The sequence below is a fragment of the Maylandia zebra genome, linkage group LG16 (genome assembly GCF_041146795.1).
Source record: "Maylandia zebra isolate NMK-2024a linkage group LG16, Mzebra_GT3a, whole genome shotgun sequence".
NCBI lineage: Eukaryota > Metazoa > Chordata > Actinopteri > Cichliformes > Cichlidae > Maylandia > Maylandia zebra.
In genome coordinates, this window is record NC_135182.1 from 34,357,722 (window position 1) to 34,383,876 (window position 26,155).

The 26,155-nt window shown below is 42.0% G+C and overlaps 1 protein-coding gene across 2 annotated transcripts in view; it reads left to right on the forward strand.

Annotated features, from left to right (window-relative positions):
• Positions 1-26,155, forward strand: part of LOC101486462 (polycystin-1-like protein 2) — a 44,555-nt gene continuing 18,400 nt past the window's right edge. Inside the window, exons 1-21 of one of the 2 annotated variants that reach the window (XM_076875368.1) lie at positions 1-739; positions 1,289-1,447; positions 1,532-1,717; positions 8,996-9,106; positions 11,439-11,586; positions 15,103-15,332; positions 15,492-15,682; positions 17,201-17,417; positions 18,043-18,185; positions 18,330-19,830; positions 20,612-20,757; positions 20,858-21,019; positions 21,626-21,763; positions 22,025-22,156; positions 22,334-22,458; positions 23,516-23,636; positions 23,759-23,890; positions 24,538-24,651; positions 25,195-25,309; positions 25,405-25,595; positions 25,679-25,909. In XM_076875368.1, coding sequence (XP_076731483.1) covers positions 457-739; positions 1,289-1,447; positions 1,532-1,717; positions 8,996-9,106; positions 11,439-11,586; positions 15,103-15,332; positions 15,492-15,682; positions 17,201-17,417; positions 18,043-18,185; positions 18,330-19,830; positions 20,612-20,757; positions 20,858-21,019; positions 21,626-21,763; positions 22,025-22,156; positions 22,334-22,458; positions 23,516-23,636; positions 23,759-23,890; positions 24,538-24,651; positions 25,195-25,309; positions 25,405-25,595; positions 25,679-25,909 — 4,776 coding nt within the window. In that variant the 5' untranslated portion in view covers positions 1-456. Of the gene's footprint in view, positions 740-1,288; positions 1,448-1,531; positions 1,718-3,595; positions 6,563-8,995; positions 9,107-11,438; positions 11,587-15,102; positions 15,333-15,491; positions 15,683-17,200; positions 17,418-18,042; positions 18,186-18,329; positions 19,831-20,611; positions 20,758-20,857; positions 21,020-21,625; positions 21,764-22,024; positions 22,157-22,333; positions 22,459-23,515; positions 23,637-23,758; positions 23,891-24,537; positions 24,652-25,194; positions 25,310-25,404; positions 25,596-25,678; positions 25,910-26,155 lie in introns of those variants that run through there. The other variant, XM_024805301.2, reaches the window with a different exon arrangement.

Sequence of the window (26,155 nt, forward strand, 5' to 3'; positions counted from 1 at the left end):
ACAAATACACACACACACACACACACTCATGTGTACTTTAAAAAAAGTTTCATTAGTGGGTGAAAAGAAACTATTTAACTAAAAAAAATGAAGTAAAACATAATTTAATTGTTCGTTTTTCTTTAACATAGCGATGACTCGTTGTGTAAACCTTCAGACTTACTAGGCTTGCATTTTTTTTGTAAGTACTGTGTAATCAGTTTCATATTCCCTTTTGTTCCTGTTTATGTAACAAACGCAAATGCATTCGTTGGTTCTGAAGCTAGTATAGTACGTCAACAGTGTTCTACAGTAACTACAAAAGGGTGTGTGAGCGGTGCTTCTGTCAGACACGCTCAGCTGTAGGATGTCACTCGGTTGTGTTTAAAAACATCAGTTCAGACCTGAAACCTCCAAGAAAAGCTATAAGAGAACTAGTGAGACTAACTTTTGATTTCGGAGGTGAGAGCAGAACGGATGTGCCAGGCAATTTTGCACCTGCTGATCTTGATGACACTCAGCTGTCACTCTTTGGCTGAAAATGAGACAAATGTCACCTGTCCAGAACACCAAAGGGCTTTCGGGGGCTCTTGCTTCGAATTTGTGGGTATCCGGCACTCTTTCTTCAGTGCTCAAGCTTGGTGTGAGGGGAATGGAGGACACCTTGCTTTTATCCCTGACGAGGACACCCAGTACTTCCTCGAGAGACACATGGACACTAAGGAAGACTTTTGGTTTGGTGTGGCACCATCTGCTGAAGGTAAAAAGTCACACTTGTTTTTATTGTTAGTGGATATTTCCCAGCAGACCTCTAACTGATGACTTTAAATCAAACATTAACAACAAAACGTTTGCAACTAAACGACCAAAGACGCCTTTTTCTTACTGCACTGATAATGCTCTCTTCTCCTGTGGTTAGAAAATCAATCAGAAAATCAATTCTGTATCTCGGATGGTGGAGAATGCTCAGATTAAACACGGCACAATACAAAGAGCTAGGAAATCAGCAGTCTGACAAATTATGGTAAATTTGTTCCCACTGAGATTTTCACAGCATAGAGAGAAATGGCTTCATATAACACACTGATTGAGAATTCTGCACAAAGTAAAAATATAAAGTACACTTAAAAAAAAAAAACAACTTACACCCACCAGGTTAGTAGTTGGAGTCAACTTGGACCACAGTTTATAATAATAAACTTTTTGTAAGCCCCAAATGGTAACAGAAACTGAATGAGCTCTGCTCTAGATGCATTATTGATGCGTGTATGTTCATCAGTGGGCTTTCATGGCTTTTTTGCATCATCAGGTCATCTCTCTTGGCTCGATGGTTCACCTGTCACATATTCAAAGTGGGTGAGCAGTCCAGAGCCTGGAGCAGCTTGTGGCTACGTCCTGAGAAACTCGGGCTTTCACTGGGAGGCCAGAAACAACTGCAGCAAAAACCGGAGTTTTATTTGCCAGTTTGGTAAGTATTCTGACGAAGACTGTGTTGCACACTGAATCACTCCATACGAAGAATTACTTTTACACTGCCTTGTAATCTTTTCAGAGTCTGGGAGAACCATTGTGTGTGAGGGTCGTAACACCACTCTGCAGTGTGGTTCGGGTCAGGTGTTGATGATAGACGGTGGCTTCTACGGTCGTAAGAGTATTCATTACTGTCGATCCAAGTTCCCTCCACCAGCATCCCCACAACATGAGTGCAGCTGGGCGGACGCTGTAGAATCAATTACAGGTAAAACACGGTCAAATGGCGTCTGAGTGCAGCAACTACAGAGATAACTTCATCATTATTTCATTGTTGATCTTGTAATTCTAATTTATGTGCGAGCGGTCTAATCTGCACAGTGATCATAGCGTCATAATGGTCCCTCTCATTAAACCTGCTGAACTCGGGTAGGAAAACAAACACTGGCGCCTTATAAAAGGTTCTGCATGAATGAAAACTGTGGTGAAATTCTATCCACATAGAAGCCTTATCTCTTACATCACAAAGAACACACTGTCTCACTGGAGCCCCTTCTTTGTAAAGATAATTGCCCATCGGGACATTTACGTAAGAACGCAAACAACAATGGCTTAAAAGCTTAATTGTCAGTAAAGATACATAGATGATTTCCATCTATCAGAGTAAATATTGACTTTTGAATTTAACTGATGACTGAAGCAGGCGGCCGTTTGTCATCGTTTAACGTTGATTCCATTTCATCCTGTTCGGGCACTGGGAGGACTTTTCAGCACGCATTGTGGTTTGGAGCGCATTCACCTTTTTAAACTGCACATCCAATCTATAGCATCTTTAGTGACGTACAAAATCATTAAACACATACAATAAAAAGCACATTTCTACATATGGATTAGTACCAGGCACTGTCCCACCTTTTATCTACTATGCTGCGGATGTGCCTCAGCTAAAATGACTGACTAACTGCAGACCACCATTCAAAGTATCAGTTTGGAATATTCATGGCTTTCACTCAACTGCAAACAAAAGCCTTTTATCAGGCTTTACTGGCTATTTATAATTTCTACATCCATAAGTCTGGTAAGCCTTCTGGTATTCCTTGTCAAAATTAGAACAACCAGAAACCAGATATGGTCCAATCAAATCATCTTTTTAAAACAAGCTATCTGTGAAAATTTAGTTCGATTTAATTCAATTTAGTTTTATTCCTATAGTACCAAATCACAATAACAACCACCTCAAACTGTATACAGCGAAAACCTCAACAATCACATGAGCCCCAGTGAGGAAGCACTTGGTAACAGTGGGAAGGAAAAACTGACGCAAGCAGTTTGGAGTGAGAGGAAAGAGGCAGGACAAAGACGCACAGTGGAAGAGAGCCAGAGATTAATAATAATAACAACTAATGATTTAAATGCAGTGAAGTGTATAAACAGATAGAGAGTGAACAAAGGTGACTGAAGAAGAAACACCCAGTGCATCATGGGAGTCCCCCAGCAGCCTACACCTATTGCAGCATAACTAAGGGAGGATTCAGGGTCACCTGGTCCAGCCCTAACTATATGCTTTAGCAAAAAGGAAAGTTTTAAGCCTAATCTTGAAAGTAGAGATAGTGTCTGTCTCCTGAATCCAAACTGGAAGCTGGTTCCACAGAAGAGGAGCCTGAAAACTGAAGGCTCTGCCTCCCATTCTACTTTTAAATACTCTAGGAACAACAAGTAGGCCTGCAGAGCGAGAGCAAAGTGCTCTAATAGGGTGATATGGTACTACAAGGTCATTAAGATAAGATGGGGCCTGAAAATTCAATTCCTCGTATGTGAAGAGCAGGATTTAAAAAACCTTTAGTCTTTGTCTTGATGCATGCTCAATCATCCAGGTAAGTAAATTCCAAAAGTTGATTCTGTTCATCTGGATGTTCAAGGTTCAAGGTTCAAGGTTCTTTATTTGTCACATGCATAGTTATACAAGTATAACACACAGTGAAATGTAGCCTGACATGCTCCTCGACATGTGCAAAAATTGGGGGGGGGGTGTGTGTAGAGGAAGAACATTATATATATATATATACTAGGGGTGCAACGATACACAAAATTCACGGTTCGGTTCGGTTCGATACTTTGGTGTCACGGTTCGATATTTTTTCGATACAAAAAAAATGTTCATGCCTTTTTAATTTGTCATTTATTAAAATTATAAATATATATTTTAACTCAAAAGTACAGTTTTTAAATTTAATGTTGCTGAAACAAAAATAATTAAAAAAATAAATATATCTGATTGAGGAATCACTCATCTTTGGAAAAGAGAGTTTATTACAGAGAAATGGCTCTTTCCAAAATAAAAGCTATACTATACGCTTCTTCTGGGCTATATTCTCAGCAGCATATTGTAGCGGGTCAGGGCTGTTCAGGGTTCTGTTTGTACAGTTATGTTTTGTTTATGTTGCCATAGTGACGGGTGACGCCTTCTCGCTGCGACGGTGTGTCCTTCCGGGGTCAGAGGGCGCCCTGTGTGTTGTTGTTGTTGTTGCTGTGCGGTTGCCGCGCTGAGCAGTTAGCTAGCGGCAGTGTTCTTCTGCAGATGTCAATAAACGGCTGTGCTCCCTGGCTAGCTCACGGGAAGGAAGACCAAACAACACCTCCGTCTCCTCGTTGTCTGAGCTCGCCACATTGGTGTCAGAAGTGGGATGATGGTGGCACCCCATGTTCTGACCCGAGTGACTTTTCCCCCGCCGGTCGTGACCGGCCGGTGCGCCAAAAGAAGGCACCTGGACATTTGCAGGACTTTGTGTGGGGCAATGGGGTCGTCGGGGACGACTGACCCCTTAGGCGGGGGCTATGTAGCGGGTCAGGGCTGTTCGGGGTTCTGTTTGTACAGTTATGTTTTGTTTATGTTGCCATAGTGACGGGTGACGCCCTCTCGCTGCGACGGTGTGTCCTTCCGGGGTCAGAGGGCGCCCTGTGTTGTTGTTGTTGTGGCTGTGCGGTTGCCGCGCTGAGCAGTTAGCTAGCGGCAGTGTTCTTCTGCAGATGTCAATAAAGGGCTGTGCTCCCTGGCTAGCTCACGGGAAACAAGACCAAACGACACCTCCGTCTCCTCGTTGTCTGAGCGCGCCACATTAGTGTCAGAAGTGGGATGATGGTGGCACCCCATGTTCTGACCCGAGTGACTTTTCCCCCGCCGGTCGTGACCGGCCGGTGCGCCAAAAGAAGGCACCTGGACATTTGCAGGACTTTGTGTGGGGCAATGGGGTCGTCGGGGACGACTGACCCCTTAGGCGGGGGCTATGTAGCGGGTCAGGGCTGTTCAGGGTTCTGTTTGTACAGTTATGTTTTGTTTATGTTGCCATAGTGACGGGTGACGCCTTCTCGCTGCGACGGTGTGTCCTTCCGGGGTCAGAGGGCGCTCTGTGTGTTGTTGTTGCTGTGCGGTTGCCGCGCTGAGGAGTTAGCTAGCGGCAGTGTTCTTCTGCAGATGTCAATAAACGGCTGTGCTCCCTGGCTAGCTCACGGGAAGCAAGACCAAACGACACCTCCGTCTCCTCGTTGTCTGAGCTCGCCACATTGGTGTCAGAAGTGGGATGATGGTGGCACCCCATGTTCTGACCCGAGTGACTTTTCCCCCGCCTGTCGTGACCGGCCGGTGCGCCAAAAGAAGGCACCTGGATATTTGCAAAGTGAAAGCAAAAAACAAGCGCAAATTCAAACGCGATTTCAATATGTCACATATTGACAGTGGCTCACCGATGCCAATGACATAATTACCCAGCTACATTTCCGAAAGAATGCAAAAGCATTGACATATATTTTTCCTTCCTACAATAGCCCGACGGGCAGGGCAGAGATAGATTTTGGTAGCCCGACTGGAAAAATCGCTAGCCCGATTTTGCAAGCCCTGTGTTACAGGCATGGCCCTTTAAGGATGAAGCCTGATGGGAAATGTATTCGGGATGTGTGTAGCGGGACTGCCTGGTGTGTGTGTGTGAAGAGAGAGAGCGGAGAAGGGGAAAAAGTAACGGTTAGCTACAGAAGAGACGGAAAGAAAATAAATAAAAGGAATATAATAACTCCCTCGACAGCCAGAGTTGTGTCGGCGATGCTCGCTGTGAGTAAACTGTTTCAGCCCACTGTACGCTGTGTTCGTGCCTTAGAGAAGAAATAAAGTTCGGTGAAGCAGTTTCCTACGCCTCCTTCGATCTTTTTGCTAGCGGAGTTGACCTGTATAGTAAGCTGTTGCCGGCTACGAGTCAGTTACGGAACCTTCAAGTAACTGCCAGAGGTTTCCTTACTACGGTTCGGGGCCGCGGATCTGGCGCGGTAACACCTGTATCTGATTGAGGAGTCACTCATCTTTGGAAAAGAGAGTTTATTACAGAGAAATGGCTCTTTCCAAAATAAAAGCTATACTATACGCTTCTTCTGGGCTATATTCTCAGCAGCATATTGTAGCGGGTCAGGGCTGTTCGGGGTTCTGTTTGTACAGTTATGTTTTGTTTATGTTGCCATAGTGACGGGTGACGCCCTCTCGCTGCGACGGTGTGTCCTTCCGGGGTCAGAGGGCGCCCTGTGTGTTGTTGTTGTGGCTGTGCGGTTGCCGCGCTGAGCAGTTAGCTAGCGGCAGTGTTCTTCTGCAGATGTCAATAAAGGGCTGTGCTCCCTGGCTAGCTCACGGGAAGCAAGACCAAACGACACCTCTGTCTCCTCGTTGTCTGAGCTCGCCACATTAGTGTCAGAAGTGGGATGATGGTGGCACCCCATGTTCTGACCCGAGTGACTTTTCCCCCGCCGGTGGTGACCGGCCGGTGCGCCAAAAGAAGGCATCTGGACATTTGCAGGACTTTGTGTGGGGCAATGGGGTCGTCGGGGACGACTGACCCCTTAGGCGGGGGCTATGTAGCGGGTCAGGGCTGTTCAGGGTTCTGTTTGTACAGTTATGTTTTGTTTATGTTGCCATAGTGACGGGTGACGCCTTCTCGCTGCGACGGTGTGTCCTTCCGGGGTCAGAGGGCGCTCTGTGTGTTGTTGTTGCTGTGCGGTTGCCGCGCTGAGGAGTTAGCTAGCGGCAGTGTTCTTCTGCAGATGTCAATAAACGGCTGTGCTCCCTGGCTAGCTCACGGTAAGCAAGACCAAACGACACCTCCCTCTCCTCCTTGTCTGAGCTCGCCACAATATTAAACATATCAGGTCCCCATAAGGAGAATCATGTGCTAACGGCTGTCTAAATGACTCGGGTAAAGTTTATAACATGCATGCTTGTTGTTTTTGTCTGCTTCCACTTGTCTTTGCACTAGGATGATGTCGGCGTAAATGTGCAGTCATATTCCTTGTGTTCCCACTAGTGCTCCGTTATCGAGCTACCCCTGCGTGGGGCTAGACGGCTAACACGTTAACGAGCTAACTGCTCGCTAACACACTAGTTCCCACCCATGTAATTGAGCATTGCGTGGCACATCCAACATACTGTTTTACTTTAGTCCATGACGCGCTTACCTTCAGGGTCATACGTCACATGAAAACCAAAATAATTCCAAACGCCACATCTGAATGAGGGTGGGGAAGGTTCAATTTGCCATGTTGCAAGGAGAGCTTAACTTCTGTCTCGCTAGCTTGCCCTGCGCTCGTCCTTCTGATGATGCTGTCTGTGTTGAGCGCTCAGTGGATCTGCGCTCGACAGTGCAGCCTAGGCTGAGTAGTCGAACGCAGATTTACTGAGCGCTCAACACAGACAGCATCGTCAGAAGGAAAGTTGATAAAATAAATTACAAATTTTGTATTGTTCGATACATATGCGTACCGAACCGAAAGCACTGTATCGAACGGTTCAATATCGATACGAGTATCGTTGCACCCCTAATATATACATACATATAGTATATACACTGGGTGAATGTGCAGTAGTAGCAGCAAGCAGGTGAATTCTGTACATTAATATGAATAGACATCTGACTATTTTACAGGATAGACAATATAAACATATTTAAAGTTAAAGGAATTGAAATGTACATTGTGCCTTGGTTTAGAGTGTCTGGAAGAGAGTCCTGTCTCAGTCAATTATAGATGATGTGAGAGGGCGGGTGTGTGTGTTTAGGGCACGGATGGCTTGGGGATAGAAGCTCCTCTTGAGTCTCTCTGTCCTTGCCCGGAAGATGCGGAACCTTGTAGCGTTTTGAGTGACGAGAAACTTCTCATCACTCATCCAAGTGACTTCTTCAGTCTCAGCTGACTGCAGGTTTCCAACCCTATGAACAGTACATTTACACAGTGACTGAAACCAGCACCACTGAATGAACCTTCAAGGATCTGGTGAGTAACGTAGTGTACGCTGTTAAGTGCCAGGAGGATTGCCAGGATTTATACATCTGGGAAACCAAACAACCTCTGGTGAAGCGGTTGGCACAACACAGAAGAGCTACCTCGTCAGGCCAGGACTCTGCAGCCTATTTACACCTACGCCAGTGGACACTCTTTCAATAATGAGGATGTGCACATCCTGGACAGGGAGGAACGCTGGTTTGAGCGCAGAGTCAAGGAGGCCAGTTACGTGAAAAGGGAAAGACGATCTCTGAATCGAGGAGGGGGCCTAAGGGTACATCTGTCACCATCTTACAATGCTGTGACTGCAGCCATTCCCCAACTCTCTGTGAATGGGACTCATGGCCATGGATCAATGATCTTTGATCAGTAGTTGCTGATCAATGGTCATGACAATTTGCATATTAATGATCATGAAACTGACCTCACAGCCCATTGTTCATTCAGTGGTGCTGGTTTCAGTTATTGTACAAATGTACTGTTTATAATGTTGGAAAGTTGCAGTCAGCTGAGACTGAAGAAGTCACCTGGGCGAGTGACGTTTCTCCCGCTGAAAACGCTACGTCCAGATATACAGAATCAACGTTTTAGGCCATCGATCTTTGGTAAAGCCAAATAGTAGATGTGTACACGGCAAAAAATATACTGGCTATATTCTTGTTTCTTGTTGTTAAATTGGCATAACTAACATTTGCAGTAAATACACACACATTTGGCAGTTTTCGATGATTTTAAATTGGCCCTCAGCATGAATGTGAGCATGTCTCTCTTTGTTAGTCCTGATACAGACTGTCAGGGTACCCTGTCTTTTGCCCTGAGACAGCACCCCTTTAACCTTGAATTGGACAATGGATGGATGGATAATTATGATTAAAAAATGTTACATGAACACAGCATAAACACATCAGTGCTGCTGTTTCTCTTGCAGCCCAGTCATTGCATTAAAATGTTGATATTGTTCATTTCTACAAACCATAAGTATAATCTCAAGTTTATCACAACTCTTTTCATATTTTTTAGCGTCTCAAGATTATGAAGCCCCTCTCTGTGCGTGAGGTTGAAGGGATTTATTTGCCTTTGATTTTGGTAGCTAAGAAGCATATTGTCGTCAAAGCATGAACTAAGATATGAACAGATGCAAAACTTTTCACACTGCTGAAACCACTGGAGCGTACATGTGTGTGCGTGTGACAGTGTGTGCTAGCAGCAGCTAATCATATTCTTCTGTGATTCCCAGCTCGTTGCCACGGCCGACAGGTCTGCCAGATTGCTGAAGTTGCGAACTCCTTTGCTGACCCTTGTCCTCAGCTGAAGAGCTACCTGTCTGTGGACTATCACTGCAAAGACGGTAGGTCACGGTTCTGTGCTCAGGTTAATTTCATTTTTTTTCCCTCTAAAGTGGAATCACACTTCCTAAATCCATGAAGGGCAGCGTGTGTCTGTTCTTTTCTATCCCATCTGTTTAATTTTCCCACTTAGAGTACTAAATAGAGTCGTTAGGAGCCAGTAAAGTGTTAGAATAAGATTAACTATGGCTGATGATGCTTGATGCAGGCGTTAGAACCCCAATTAAAAAATGCTGCCAATCTAGCTCTCAAAACATTGCCAATAAATTTCTCTCACACTCTGTGGCTTATTTCATTTCTGGTGAGTGTGAAGATAAAAATATGGCTTACAAAGATTTGAAGTTCTCCCACTTGTTTAACCACGGAGAATTATTAAAACAGCGTTATTTACCTCAAATAGCACAAAGACAGTTGTAAAAATGTTTCAGAAATAAAACACTTTACTTCATAGTAGGAAGATTAACATAACTTTATCATTTCATGGAGGTCTGAGTTTGTCTCCATCGGTAGCGACGTCTCGCCTGGCAGATCCCGATGTACTAATGACAACTGAAGAAGTGAAAGAAAAAAAGGGGGGCGGGTGGGGCACGAAAATGAGAATGAACATCTTGTAGAACTGGGGGGTCATATATAGATAAGACCCAGAAGGGGTGTGTTTGGAGCCTTGGTCCCGCTCCTGAAATTCAGATAAATTATCTCCAATTGTTTCCAAATTTTTGATGAGCAATTTAAAGTTTTACTCAGAAACAGGAGCACAATCTCTTCTCATCACTCTCATACTTTACTGGAGTTCTTGGACAGAACAGATGGATTGTTAATGTTAATAGCAACGTAAAAAGGAAAAGGACTAGCTGTACTGAGGGTTTTTTTTATTTATTTGGCAGCAGCAGCTGTTCAGGTAAATGTCAAACAAACAATCCAAGCTTCACACTGAAATTCATTTTATATGTTTCACTGACAAGTTATATTATAGGTCAAACTATCAGACACGGTCTGCTTCTACAGTGACCCTTATCTCAACATCGGTAGATTCAAAACGGAAAGATTCCTCAGAGACGTCGGGCCATCTTGACATGATAGCATCACGCAGCTGCTGCAGCTGCACATCTGTGATGTGAACATGTTGTTCACCACATCTAAAAGGTGCTCCAGTGGATTGAGATCTGGTGACTGTGGAGGTCCTGGGAGTGCAGTGAACTCGTTGTCATCCTCAGGACACAAGCTTGAGCTGATCTGACCTTTGTGGCATAGTGTGTTAACCTGCTGGAAGCCACCAGCAGTAGATGATACACTGTGGTTACAACAGGATGGTCACCAGTGATTCTCCGGTAGGCCTTGGCATTTAAAGGATGCTCAGCTGGTACCAAGGGGCCCAAAGTATGATAAGAAAATATCCCCCACAGCATTACCTGAACTGCTGACTCCATCATTTCAGGTTGTTTGCACCAAATTCTGATCCTAACATCTGAATGTCACAGCAGAAATTGAGACCTATCAGACCAGACAGTGTTTTTCCAACGATGAGCCTGTGCAAACTCTAGGCTCAGTCACGTTACCTGTACCTGACAGGAATGGCTTATACCAGGGGTGTCACAGATAAGGCTGGAGGGCCAGAATTGGCCAGGCAAAGATGACAATCTGTCCTGCTGGAAGGCTTTAGGAAATGTGACAGAGTACATAGATTTTGAACTCTTGGCTGTGTTGTCATAACGTTTCCTACTGATAAAGATGCAACTCCCATTGGCAAATACAACACCGAAGTGTTTAAGCAATAGAGAAACGATTAAATGACAAAAAGGTTCCAGTTTTCCCACTATCTACTTTAGAAAGTTGAAACTAAACCAGCCTACTGGCATCTTTGAAATAAAGTCAAACTGGGAGATTTGTGCCCCAGCAAGATCTGAAGAAGCTCACTCAGGTCTTTAATTCGTGTAGAGTTTAGTACTGGAGTGCTGTTTTTGGAAACACTACAGTTAGCTCAAAATGCGACTGAACTCCAATTCTCAGCTCCCTGCATTTTTAATTTAAAGTAATTTCGGTTGTTTATACATCATTAAATGGCATGGACCCCAGAAATATATATATGATCAGTCCCAACAAAAAAAAGTACAAACCAATCTATAGTTGACAACAAAGGCTGCATTTCCAGTTTATTTCTTTGGGCTGTCTTCTTATTTTTTTGCTCAGATCACATTAAAATCAGATCATGCTCCTGCATTAAATAACCTCTATGGTATCTGTGCTTCTATCTGTTGAGATCTTGTGCTTGTCTATTTTTTGCTTGCTGGGCTACAAGCGCTTTGTAACATTTCTGGTCATCCTCCCACACCACAGGGCTCGCACTGTCAGTTACTCCCACCGCTGTGGTTCTTGGTGACGTCAGAATCCACGTGAAGTGGCTTTTACATTCACCCCTGACAAACTTTAGCTGCAGAGTGAACACAGGAGATGGCCATGTAATTAATTTGAACAATCCAAAAGGGTGAGTATCAACATTAATAATCTTTAGGTTTTTTCAGCCATGAGTTTAAAGAACATTTTCTGCATTATTTTCCACATGAGGTTAGTTATTTTTGTGTAGGTGTCAAAGTTTTGTTTTTGCCTTCTATCCTGCTTTCTTGTTACTAAGTTTTGCACATCCTTGATTCCTTTCCTTGGCATCCTCTCAGTGCACTTAGTCCATCGTACCTGAGACACGAGCAGAGGAGATGAGGATGAAAAAGGAGGAGCAAGGAGTCAGTGCAACTGGCACTTAACATACTGAGACAGTTGCTCCAGGCTGCTATTTAAAAGCAATGGCAATACATTTATGCGGCACAGCTGCTTCCTCTGCAAAGCAGTTATTTCTTCTTCGATATGGAAAAAAACCCCTCATTTTTTGTGTAGACTCCCAGTTTGAGGATAGTTTGTATGTTACAGAGGTGTAGCACTCCTCATTCACGCATCACGGCAGGAAAAAACAAGTTTTGCAATATACAACTGTAGCTCCTCGGACAAGCCTCCTCTTCTGCTCAACAATGTGAGAGAGCCTTCAATAAAATAATCAGACTGATTTCCAAGTCACAGGCGGAAGGATAGGCTGAAATAGGCTCCACCCTGATTTGGACAAAAGGAGGAAAATGAATGGAGGGATGACAGATGAGACAAAGATGCACAAAGTAGAGAAATTAAAAATTTCCCCATCATTCCTAACACTGTGTCAAAATCACCTGCCAATTGTCTTCAGTCCATCTGGCAGGGGAATTCACCAGATGGACTGATTAATCCAATCAATCTACTCTGTTTCCAGTTTCCAGCTCGCCAACACCCAGCTCACCTCCTGTGATTCCCAAATGCATCCCATTGGCTTTTTGTGCTTTTAGATACTACATTTGTGTGGGTGGGTGTGTGGGGCTGTCATATAGAAATGAACATCTGTTAGATTCAAGCTCATTCGTAATCAGTTAATCAGTGGTGATTAAATCTGTATTTCCTGTTTTTGGAGGGCACAGTTTCAGTTTTGAATCCTGGTGTCTGTGGCGACAGTCACTGCTGTACTGGTAGTAATGCCTTTTACGTCAGCCGGCAGTAATTTGTTTACCAGAGCTGACAAGGCGCACAGCAACAGAAACATGCCAGAGAAGGTTTTGACGCTTCAGCTATAAAAGGCTCAGCACTTAGAAGAAGCAATGCAGTCTACAAAATAAATAAAAAATCAGTCAACAGTTGAGCGTGTCATGAGCCTGCGTCAGCATTGTTTGTGTAATCGGTCTCACTGCTCTGACATGTGACAACATGAGCTTGGTGAAAGTTTAACAAAGTTCACTATGAAAGTGTGAACCACAACAATCCATTATATCTTTAGCTGGATCTGCTACATCTGTTCACCACACAATCATCACCTGTATCATAGTGAATGTGCAACTTATTTCATCCTTATGTTGAATTTAACCATGAAATGTAATGATACAAACAGGCACACCGCACTTCAGTTGGACCATGCTGCTATCAAAGTCATTTGTACAAAAGCTGGAGGAAAGTTGTGTAGGCCTACCATCTCCATCAGCGTTATAAGTTACCTGAATCTGTAAACCTTAAGAACAGGTCACATATTGATAATCTGCAAGATGTCTTATTTTGCAAGGAAAGGGATGTTTTAAAAATTTAATGTTTTTATTTATAAATGTTTTTTGAATGCCTAATGGAAATTAATAAGCGAGCCACTAGATTGCATACCTGTTTTTAACTGCAGCCACTTTCAGTAAAGGTACTGGGAATAAATGCAGGAATGATCAGCAGATGTAAGTTCAGTTATTTTTGAAGAACTGCATTATTCACCCAATTTCTCCCATTTAAATCGCCAAAAAAACCCCTAAAAATTTTATTAGACGTTCTGTGTGTAATGTCCAGAAAACCATTATGATATACTCACAGGCATTAGGTGAACTTTAATTTAATTTATTTAGGACAGTGCATGTTAATGAACATAAATGTAAAATAAATTACATGAATGTAAACATGCCAGATTATAGCCAAGGGCTAATTTCCATCTGTTGTCCATAAAACATTAAAAGTACTCACACATACACACCGTTCTATTCCCAAATAAAACATTAAAACTATACAACTTATACATGATCACACACTTGATTTGTCCATAACCAGTTTTTAACCTGTGCCTTAAACAAGTTGAATGTCGAGCATTCTCTAAAGGATTGAGGACTTCTATGTTATATCCTTGCGCTTCTTTGCAGGAAAGCACTTGATTAACGATCACAAGATTGAACGTCTCTGTCAATTTACCCCAAGGAAACTGCGCAAAAATAATAAAAACATTCTACTGTAAGACTCCACAGGTCTCAGGCCACATGCTAACGTTCATAACATTAAAATTCATGACAGAATAATTCGAAGAAGCATGGCTGGCTTTGAAGGGTTGCCAGGAGAAATCATCTTCTCTCTAAAAGAACATGGCAGCACGGAGTATGTTTGTACAAACTGCAAAATTTCAGAAACAATGTTCTTTGACCAGATGAGACCAAATTGGAGATGTTTGGCTACAATGCACAGCCACCCATTTGGTAGAGCCCAAACATATATCAGCATATCAGGACCTCACACCTCCTACCAGCTGTCAAGCAAAGTGTTGGAAGGCTGATGATTTGGGCTTGTTTTGCACCCATGGGATCTGGGCACTTTGTACTCAGCGAGTAGCTGGTGAGTCGCTCCAGTCTGCAGGTAACTGTGGCGATCTGCAAGCAATCCATGGCAACCTCGAGAAGATTTTTAGTGCATCACCCTTTTTCTGACAGATTTTGACTACCAGCAAACTCACCCTGGAGTCAGGAATAGAGATCTTCCTGGAGTGACCCCTGGTTCAGTGTTGTTGTTCAGTTGTGAACAAGCACATGCAACATCTTTTGAATTTGCACTTACAACTAAAGTACCAAAGTCTTTCAGTGATATCAGACAACATTTTGTTAAAGACTTAAGAGTCAGGGAAGATTTCATTTTTCAAAATCAAATCAAATCAAATCACGTTTATTGTCACATCACATGTGCAGGCACACTGGCACAGCACATGCGAGTGAAATTCTTGTGTGCGAGCCCCACAAGCAACAGAGATGTGCAAACAAAACAACACAAACGAGCAAAATACAAGAATGGCCAACCTGAAACTAATAAATATATGTACAATATATAATAGTGTATGCATTTCTGGATGTGTATACTAAATATTTTCCTACATGTGTGTGTGTGTGTGTGTGTGTGTGTGTGTGTGTGTGTGTGTGTGTGTGTATACACATTTTTACAAATTAAATAGTAAAAAAAAAAAAAATAATAATAATAATAATAATAATTTTTATGACACATTACACCATTACACTGGGATTAAAAACCATTTGATGCTAATGGCTGTTTGTTTAATTTGATTTTGATGCACTTAATGGTTGTGTGGCATATCTGAAATAGTGTTACTCAAACGAACACGCTGATTCCTGTTTTTGAATTTGCTCAGGTTGGAGAGCAGTGTGGTGCACAAATACACTCATCCAAGTACCTTTATTGTGGCAGCTGAATGCACTTGCAGTGAAATGCACATTACTGCTCAGAAAATAATTACGATTCAAGAGCCTGTTGCAGAGATCGGTGTTATCAAGTGCTATGCTGGAAACCTGTCTTTTTATGAAACCAACTGCAAAGCCCTGTGTGGAGAAGCCTTTCATATTCAAATGGAAGTAAAAGCAGGTAGGTACCAAAGTGAACCTAATATCAAATAATTAAGTTGAAATTTTGATATCTCTACATAACAGCATCGGCTTTAGTTTGAGTATATATTTGTTTTTTTCCCGAAATCATGTTTGACTTTTACTGTCACTTAAGTTTTATTTGTTTTCTATTCTTTAGGTACGAATGTGACCTACAGAATCAAAGCTGATGAAAAGCCGTTGTCCGGTTTATCTGTGGTCAGAGGAACTGAACCCCAGAACGTCACAGTAACATCAGAAATAGTGACGCAGCTCGGGTCTGGCTGCCACCATCTGACACTTTATGCGTCTAACACGGTCACATTCCTTGAAGTGTCCAAAGACCTGCAGGTACAGTAAATCAAACTAATAGTCTTCTTTTAGTACAACAGTAACAAAAATAATGATGTATCATCCCCAGGTTTCTGTTGAGCATGGTGTTCATATGAATAAAGAATTTGAGTACTGATTGAAAAATTAGACTGTTTAAAATTCTTAATTAAATTTAACCTTTAATTATAAAACTTCTTTAAGATAATTAGGGAAATATAACTGGGAAGACGAGAACATCTCTCTCAATTTAATTCACAATTATTTCTTTTTTTTTTTTTCATACCAACTATGAATTTAAAAGTCTGCACTTTCATCCTGCTGTCCCCATTAAGGTAATCAGTCATTTTAAGTCAAGGAACATAGTGTGAAAATGTGCCTTTGATCTAAGTTTAATCAAAATTAAACCACAAGGTCTGATGTCACTCAGCTGCCAGCTAACCTCCGTAAACAGGAAGCTCAGCTCACCTGCTCTTCTTTGCATGGCACAAAAACTCTGGAAATATATTGGAAGTTTTTGTTACGGCCGAGAGGGCCAGGCGGTGAGTGTGGACTGAAATGCAGACACAGAGGGAGGCAAAACTGGAGTGAATACAGTGCTTTATTTACAGTGCGTAGTTTAATTACAGAGCAGGAAATAATGTAGGCTATGGACTGTGAAGGCTAAGAGGCCAGACTATGGAACATGGAGCTCAGACTGTGCGCTATGACTAAATGGTAAATGGCCTGTATTTGTACAGCGCTTTACTAGTCCCTAAGGACCCCAAAGCGCTTTACACGTCCAGTCATCCACCCATTCACACCCTAGACTAGATGCTAGATTTTGTGACCAGATCCTGGGGAGGGAAAAGGGGCAGCGGCCTGGGTGGAGGTACACAGAGTCACTATAACGAGAAGAGACAGGCAGTCAGTGGCAGTCTAGTGAATGTCAGTCGGTGGATTCAACTATGATGGTTATGGCTTACACATAGCAGGTGAAAGTGGCATGCTAGAGGTCCAAGGAGGGTCTGGAATACACTTGTAGCAACAGGCCTGGCAGGGAGGTGGGCGGGCGAAGTGCCACGATTGAGGGGGTTACAACCAGATATCAGGAAACCAGCATCCAGACAGAGATAGGTGCAGTTCAGTTTGAGAAGCGTAACGCCCAGGCAGGTAGTGCGTTAGCTGTAGATCTGGCAGAGGTCTGTTGTGAGCGCTGGTCTTATATGCTGGTGACTTGATTGGAATCAGGTGTGAAGGCTGATTGGAGTCTCCGCCTGAACGTGGAGCCCAGCAGAGTGGAAAAACCCCGCACTCACCCAGACCATGACAGTTTTATTCTTCTCATAGACAGTCACAATTTAATATGTCAAGATTTTTCTTTATCAGACAATTTCTTACTGAATTAAAATGCTTTGTAGAGTATTTTTAATGTATCTTTAATGTATTTTCATAGTAAACACTAATTGCCAGATTAATGTGTTATCAGATTAACGTGTTATCTGCTTCTGTTATCTGATTAATGTGTTCCTCTGCTTTGTAATTCTGCTTATCCCACAGGTGTGTGTTCTGGAGAAAATAGTTGGACTTCAGGCCTCTGTGTTGACAGCGGGCGATGAATGTTTAGATTCCCCATTTATTATTTTTGATGTTTCCCTTGTACGAGGAGAGCCTGTGATGCTCTTGTTTTCTCTTTCTGGAAACAATGGCTTGTTCACTGAAACCAGACAAATGAATACCAGAAAGGAAATGTTTGAAACTGAAAACCCAATTCAAGGTGAGCTTTAAAATGTAAATGGTAAATGGACTGCTTCTTATGTAGTGCATTTTACCCCTCAGCCATAAAAGGCTAATTGAAGGTATTGTTGTCGTTCTGCCAGGTGGGCGGGCATCATGAATACCAAAGATTGTGAATGTGATAACTCAAGAAAATAGCAACATAGGATGTTCAAATTAGTGTATCTATTAAAAGTCTCAGACAAGTTTAAATCTTGGTGACCTCAACCTCAAGGTCAAAGATCAAGTTCTCCAAAAATCTTGTGAATGATAATCTAAGAATAAGGCGATATAGTATTTTGAAATTGATAACACAGGTATTCCATAGTGTTAATGCATCTCATTTTCTACTCTGCCTAGGCACTCTAAGTGCTTTACACAACTTACTTACAACTTACAACTTATGTTCATACACATTCACTCACATTGATGGATGCATTGGGTTGGTATCATGCAGACCGGAGCTGCCAGGGATCAAACCACCAACCTAATTAGGACTGTAGATGACCTGCTCTACCTCCTGAGCTACAGCCACCCGAATTTGATGTCAGTCAAAATGTCTGAAACATGAATATTTACAGATTCTACTGCTGATTCATTGATTTTTTCCGTGTGTTTTTCTACAGGTTCTATAGAAGCAAAACTCAGAGTTTGGAACATCTTCTCCTCTCTTGAAGTGGTGCTGAATATATCTGCTTCTTGTGATAAAGATTTAGGCTTTAAACCCAGCGATCAAAATAACATTTTGTTTGGAATGAACAACAGACGGGTAATTACAGAAGTCCATCCAATTTATAGTTGTGTAGTTGTACTTCTAATGTAACTGTACAAAATAATATTTTAAGTAAATATTAACCCTCATCCTCACCTTTGTTCTACCTTACCTGACATTTATAAATGCTTGTGTTTTCAGAGAAAGAAGCATGTTAGAGTTGGCAGAGCTCTACTCACAGCTAACCGTTCAGCTACAATAACTCAAAGAGATGGAGGGGAAGGAGACTGCGGAAACGACGACTGTGGAAAAGGCAACTGCAAAAAAGAGGGAGGAGACTGTTGCAAAGGCGACTGTGGAAAAGGCAACTGCAAAAAAGAGGGAGGAGACTGTGGCAAATGCGACTGTGGAAAAGGCAACTGCAAAAAAGAGGGAGGAGACTGTGGCAAATGCGACTGTGGAAAAGGCAACTGCAAAAAAGAGGGAGGAGACTGTGGCAAATGCGACTGTGGAAAAGGCAACTGCAAAAAAGAGGGAGGAGACTGTGGCAAATGCGACTGTGGAAAAGGCGACTGCAAAAAAGGGGGAGGAGACTGTTGCAAAGGCGACTGTGGAAAAGGCAACTGCAAAAAAGAGGGAGGAGACTGTGGCAAATGCGACTGTGGAAAAGGCGACTGCAAAAAAGGGGGAGGAGACTGTTGCAAAGGCGACTGTGGAAAAGGCAACTGCAAAAAAGAGGGAGGAGACTGTGGCAAATGCGACTGTGGAAAAGGCAACTGCAAAAAAGAGGGAGGAGACTGTGGCAAATGCGACTGTGGAAAAGGCAACTGCAAAAAAGAGGGAGGAGACTGTGGCAAATGCGACTGTGGAAAAGGCAACTGCAAAAAAGAGGGAGGAGACTGTGGCAAATGCGACTGTGGAAAAGGCGACTGCGAAAAAGGGGGAGGAGACTGTTGCAAATGCGACTGCGGAAAAGGCGACTGCGAAAAAGGGGGAGGAGACTGTTGCAAAGGCGACTGCGGAAAAGGCGACTGCGAAAAAGGGGGAGGAGACTGTTGCAAAGGCGACTGTGGAAAAGGCGACTGCGAAAAAGGGGGAGGAGACTGTTGCAAATGCGACTGCAGAAAAGGCGACTGCGAAAAAGGGGGAGGAGACTGTTGCAAAGGCGACTGTGGAAAAGGGGGAGAAGACTGTTGCAAAGGCGGCTGTGGAAAAGGCGACTGCGAAAAAGGGGGAGGAGACTGTTGCAAAGGCGACTGCGGAAAAGGCGACTGCGAAAAAGGGGGAGGAGACTGTTGCAAAGGCGACTGTGGAAAAGGGGGAGAAGACTGTTGCAAAGGTGACTGTGGAAAAGGGGGAGGAGACTGTTGCAAAGGCGACTGCGGAAAAGGCGACTGCAAAAAAGGGGGAGGAGACTGTTGCAAAGGCGACTGTGGAAAAGGGGGAGAAGACTGTTGCAAAGGCGACTGTGGAAAAGGCGACTGCGAAAAAGGGGGAGGAGACTGTTGCAAAGGCGACTGCGGAAAAGGCGACTGCGGAAAAGGGGGAGGGGGAGGACCTGATTGCGGAACGGATGGAGATGGCTCCAGTGGCTTGTCATGTAGCATATCTCCACAGAGTGGAACAATCCTTGATGCTTTTGATATAACTTGCAATACTGAAAATCCCTGCTCTAACTGTCAGTATTGTTTCAGCACTCAGAGTAAGTACTTCTGGATCAGCAAAATCTTTTAAGACACTGATGTAACTAAGTTTAACAGTGGCATTTATTTTCCACGTTGTTTTAACATGTGGGGCGATTTGTCCCAGCGGTAAGTTGTGTTTCTAAAGATCCATAGAAACACGGGGGTGGCACTGTAGAACAATCCAAAGTGACTGATCCCAGGGATGAGTTAGATCCTGAAATATATGTACATATTATAGAAAGAAGCATTCCTTTCAAGGCCTCACTGTAAAGTCACTCTAAGTAAAAACTGGCACAACTCACCCCACTTTCCGCTACTGATCAAACGGCGTTGCCCAATCTGCAAACGACGTGGCCAATAGGAGGCTTCTGCAGCTACAGCCTAAAAACACACGCATTTACTACCAAGTAAAACAATAAACATACGGCACAAAATAACATACCAGAAATCGATGGAAGGCTTCCGGAGAAATAATCCACAGGTGATCTCCACAAAAACACGAGTAGCACCACTCAACCAAAGTGTAGCCCATTCAGACTGAGGCAGTAGTGACATGACTCCTACCTGTAACAGCTAGGGAAGTCAGGTGACAGAGGGCTCAAATGCGTACAGCGACAGGTAAGCAAGTGAGGGATGCAGCTACTATTATCGTAGCACCATATAATGTGATTGGCTAGTAGTGTGATTAATAATCCAATACTGAAATATTCATAATATTCATTTAGCTACAAACACAATGGAGTATATTTCACTAGAAATCTAATAATGATAGAAACTCTCTTGTTTGAACCTTATCAGGTAAGACTCTGCGATGCAGTCAGAGCAATGAAGTAAAATTCATCTTCCTTCCTCTCGGAGACAGCAATTCTAACTACAAACTGAATATACTGGCAACTGCAACGGGTGAAGGCCAAACAGTACTCAGCACCACTATAACTGCACAGGTATGCCACAAATAGGATGCATGTACTGACGAGAAAAGATCCAGAGTACGGAAATGCTCTGATTTTGTAGTACTGTGATAAAATATTTTCTTCTCATCAGGTTATGGATTCAACTTTGAGCTTAAGCTCAATAGAGAACATCTTGGATCAGCTAAAGGCAGAAGGCCAGCTGTCACCAGAAGTCGCTGGACAACTCTTCAGTTCTGTGGCCAATGAACTTAACGACCAATCTGATCCTGCAGGACAAGCAGATAGGCAAAAGGTAGCAAATCTCATCCTGTTTAAGGATAGGACCAGTGAAGAGCCTTGTGCTGCCAGCAGGGCTAAGCAAGCTTTTAACTTTTAAGGCCTTTACACACCGGATGGGTTAAAATTTTTTCAGGCTCACGTATTGTTAATGCAGCTGTTAACATCAACCGTGTAATTTTGCAAAAAGAGTCTGGACAGCTCCACTGACATCCTAAAATATGTACAAAAACAGTCATAATGCAGTTATGAATCAAACCACCAAATTTTCTCTGTTGCTTCTTTGTTGTGAGATTTGGATGAACCCAGAATCTCCATTTCTTCCTTTTGTTGTTGTGTATTCAGATTGCAGTCAGTGTGTACAGGCCTTTAATAGGGCATGCTTTAGGAGCCGCCCAACAGTTGATTCATTCAAAGGAAGTTTCTGTGTGTAATTTTACATCTTTTTGACAGCTTCTCAAGAAAACACAAGTCTCATTTCCAAACTTAATCAGACAGGGTGGATGGAAAGGAAAAACCATCTCTGTGAATCAGGAAATGTTTGAATCTGAATGAACAACATTGTTACTGTAAAATTCTAATATGTCACTTTTTTATGCATTTATTTTGTTGGTGTCTGAAGCTTCGACAGAAGATGCTGGACATATTGATTGCTATAGTAAATGAAAATCTCAACAAAACTCTACAAGACGTTCAGGTGTTAGCCACAGCACTTGCTTCTCTCGTCAAGAAAGGGACTGAACTCAATACACCAGCACAGGTACTGTAGAGAAGTTCAAAAAAGGAGGAATCCATCAGTAAGGACTGTAGACATCTCTCTGCAATGCGTACCGATGTATTTTGCTTTCACTGTAGCTCCCTTCTTAATGGGAAGTAAATGTTTGGTGGACAGGGCTTTTTTAAAATTAAAGGTGGGACATGAGGACCACATTTTAAAGCTTTTGACAATTCAAAAATGTTAATATCTTCATAATTTCTCCCAAATACATGTCTGTGACTGTGAGTTAATTTCCACCTTCAGGAAAGGGCCGCATCATTGTTCGCAACCCTGAGTTCATTTCTCCTCCACATGGATCTAAACGCAACTGAAGTCTTTGCCACAGCCAACATTATTGTGGAGGGCATAAGCAGCATGCTCGACTATTGTCCCAGTGTGAGTCTTATGAGGCCGATACTGATTGTGTTTATTTCTCTGGGGAATCGTGGTAGCTTTTAATGTTAGATATGCAAATCAATATCACTTCCCAGCAATATCTGCTGTCTCTTCAAAAAAAACCTTTTTGTATTTAAAATCAGTTTTATTTCTTATTCTAAATGTTGTGTGTTGCAGAAAATCACCTCAGATGGCCTTCTTGTGGCCCTGTACAATATACAGAGTGCGATGTTGGTCTTTATGGAGCTCAATGAGGACTCAAGCATAATTCAGAAAACGCACGTTAAAGTATTTGTCAGAAGGTAAGTTTCACTTCGAATGCAAGACAAAGTTATCAAACAAAAATTAACCACATGTCCCAGAAATTTGAACTGGAAAAATCTCACTGATGCTGGTATGCTAAAAAGCTGAAGCCTACAGTCACCTGTCTACGGATGGGTGACAAAATAAAGGAAAACCTGCATAAACCACATGGAAAATTCAGCAAATACAGATGTTTCAAATTCAAATTTTATTTGTCACATACACAGTCATACACAGTACGATATGTAGTGAAATGCTTACACAACTGCTCGTGACCTAAAGGAAAATGAAAAAGCTATGAATAAGATAGGAAATAAATATAAAAATTAAAAAGAGCAAATTTAACTAGGAAGGAATAAAATAAAACAAAATAAAATATAAAAATTTAAGTTAAAAATGAAATAACTGTACAACACAAATTAGAATGAAGGGTAAATTTAACTGGGAAAGAATAAGATAAAATATATAAATTAAAGTTGAAAATAGAATAACTGTACAACAAAATACACAATACACAGTATAGAAATATATAAGAATGTATGAAGAAATATAAATATATATATACACAATAACAGCAGCTGTACAAGTATTAAATGGAAATGAAGAAATATAATGTCCATCTTGTACAATCCACATTTGTAAGTGCCACATTCACATTTTCCATTTCCATTTTCCATAAAACAATGTTGTGTGGCACCTATGAAAGCGCTGAGGAGTGACTATGTCCTAAAAATATCCGTTTACTACAGTAAAGGCAGAATCTGTGACAATCCAGATTGAATCCAGTTTTGTTTTTACAGTGGCTTATTATACTGACAACATTATATAGTAAAAGGATCTCTTACTGAGCCTCTTTGAAGTGACAGTGGTTCACATTTATGTACCCTCCAGTTGTTAACATAACTACCATAACGTGGTTACAAGTAGCCAAGTCGCAATGAAAACACATTTTACTTTGTATATTAATAGTTTATTGATTCCAGAGCTGTTAAACTTGCAAACTAATATTTAAGAGAAGCACATGTTTAATGTGGATCTCCTGATCTTTTCTTACAGAGTTTTACCAGCAGTCTTGTACACAGGCTCCGTAAATATTACCAACTGTACCTGCATCACATTTTCTCTCCCACAACTACCCACTACCATACTTCCTTCAGACAAACCAGTGGATGTGCGAGTACGTCAATACCCATGTGCCTATGAGTGTTTGTGCTGTGGATATGTACATGTGTGTAAATCAATTTTGCTCAATCATCCTAACGTCTAATGTCTGACCTGATCTTTGAATTACACTTTCAGATGCTGAACTTAGATGTAAACCCATTTTGTTGGAAGGTGGGATGGGACATCAGCAGATTCATAGGTTATTTATCCCTCACAACAAAAGAAGGGTCTGTTATCCCTGTGGAAAACTTAAGTAAGGATATTCAGGTCAGTGTAGCAACATTACAGCATCCACACTTACTGTTTTCAATCTCCTTTTGAGAGGACTTGTTTCTGGGGACTTTTGAGAAATGCATATTAAGAATAGTTTTGTGACAGAAGTGAAGATGGTGAATCTGTTGGCCAGAATTCCTATCAATGGCTAAAACACTGGCTAAAAAAGAATCACAATAAGGTCATGGAGTGGCCTAACCAATCTCCAGAATTTGATAATCTAGGGAGAGAGCTGAAACTGTGAGTCACCAAGAAGAAGCCAAGAAACCTGGAGAGTTTAGAGAGTTTCTGTAAAGGGGACTGGGCTATAATCCCTCCCTAGATGTGAGAGAAGGTGGTGACCACCTACAAGAAACATTTTACTGCTTTCAATTTCTCCACCAAGTGCTAAGTCATATTTTACTTGAGGATTAAATACTTATGCAAATACTTTCACTCAATGACAAAAAAAATTATATAATAGAAAAGGGCCTGATGTAGTTCTGGGGAGGGATTACTACTTTTAAATAGTAGTACAATTAATAGTAGTAGTAGTACTAATTAATATGTTACTTGCATGTAACTATTTTACAAGTTTAAAATATGTTAAAGTGGCTACATTTTGAAACAGTGGATAACTGCTTTCTAACATCTGACTTCAGATCATGTTTCCACGGTTTGCTGGAGAACAAGTGAACACCACTATTCTGGACTTGGGGAACTTCAGCACAACGGTTATTGATATTCCTTCAGCGAACTCTACCCTGGTTCTAAAGGTTCAGTGACTTGTTCTTTTATGTCGACTCCTGAAATTAGAAGAAGCAAACATGCTTAGTGGACAGTTATATTATGGTTACATTACATACAGAGGCTACATTCTGTTCAGCGTGACTTTTGCTTGTGACCATGCTAACATTGCTAACTGTTAGCAGAAAGTGTAGCTACAAGACAAGGCTAAAGAAAATTTTTACATGGCAGTTTTGCATTAAAAGATCAGCTATTGCAGGTCATCTCCTGGAGACCACGAATATATGTACCAGTTTCTGACACATTTCATCACCTACATCAGAAGAATCTTTATTTGATGTAAATTAATGTCATAGTGATTAACCGCTGACAGATTGTCATGTCAAATATGTAGAGCCACGCTGTTACCCTCCCTAAAACTTCATATCTTTGCTACACTGTAGCACTATGATGACTGCAGCCAATCATAGTTTTACTAATTATATTCTTTATTCTTTCATGAAGGAAATTCATGATTTTATTTTAGATTGCGCATTCATAAGATTTTGTCTTGCATGTCCAACCTTTTAAAGATGATGCCTTCAAAGGTTCCTTTACCCTTCAAAGTCCTCCTTGGTTATAATGACTACCCTACTGAGACAAATTATGTAGCGGCAACAGAGATGCCTCAGCAGGGAGCCACACAAGGTAAGAAATGCCTTTGCTTAATTGTGGTGACAAGATTTTTTCCACTTCTAATGTGACTGAAGTGAGATTTGACTGTGTCTCATGTGCCTGCACAGAGGAGAAATACACATGGCTCCTGCACCCTGAGGATTTAAAGGGCAACACTGGAGTGCATTATCTTGTTGTGAGACCCATAGTGGGCCCAGGTATAAAATCTATAAATGCCAGTTTATCAATTACGCCCATCACAACCTCATGTCAATTTTGGAATAAATCACTACTGGACTGGAGCAAATCTGGATGCAGAGTAAGTGCAACATTTCAATCTGCTACACGTACAGTGAGGCGTTGCTTAAACAATAATGGAAATATAAGCTGTTGTCTTTCAAGGTTGGTGCCAATACCACGCATTTAGAAACCCAGTGCCTCTGCAACCACCTCACCTTCTTTGGGAACTCCTTCTTTGTCACTCCCAACCTTGTCGACCCGTCACGCACTGCTGAGCTATTTGCAACCTTTGCCGATAATCCTGTGGTTGTGTGCTTCGTCGCGGCACTCTTTTTGGCATATCTCTTGGTCCTCATGTGGGCAAGACGAAAAGATATTCAAGACACAGTCAAGGTATTGCATCTCTCGTGGACTGAAGAACAGATTAAAAATAACAAAAGGCTTGTCTGTTTCCTAGGAATATCATATATCTTAAAAAAAACACAACAACAACTTATATGTTAGTTGTTCTGAGGTGTTTTCTGTGGAAACAGTTGTGTTTTAGGCTCCAGGGGACGCTTGATGTTGTGAAAACCTGGAGGTGTATGAGTTAGAGAATAAAGAAAATAGCTAGAAAGACTTTGTAGCTCACTTCTCATC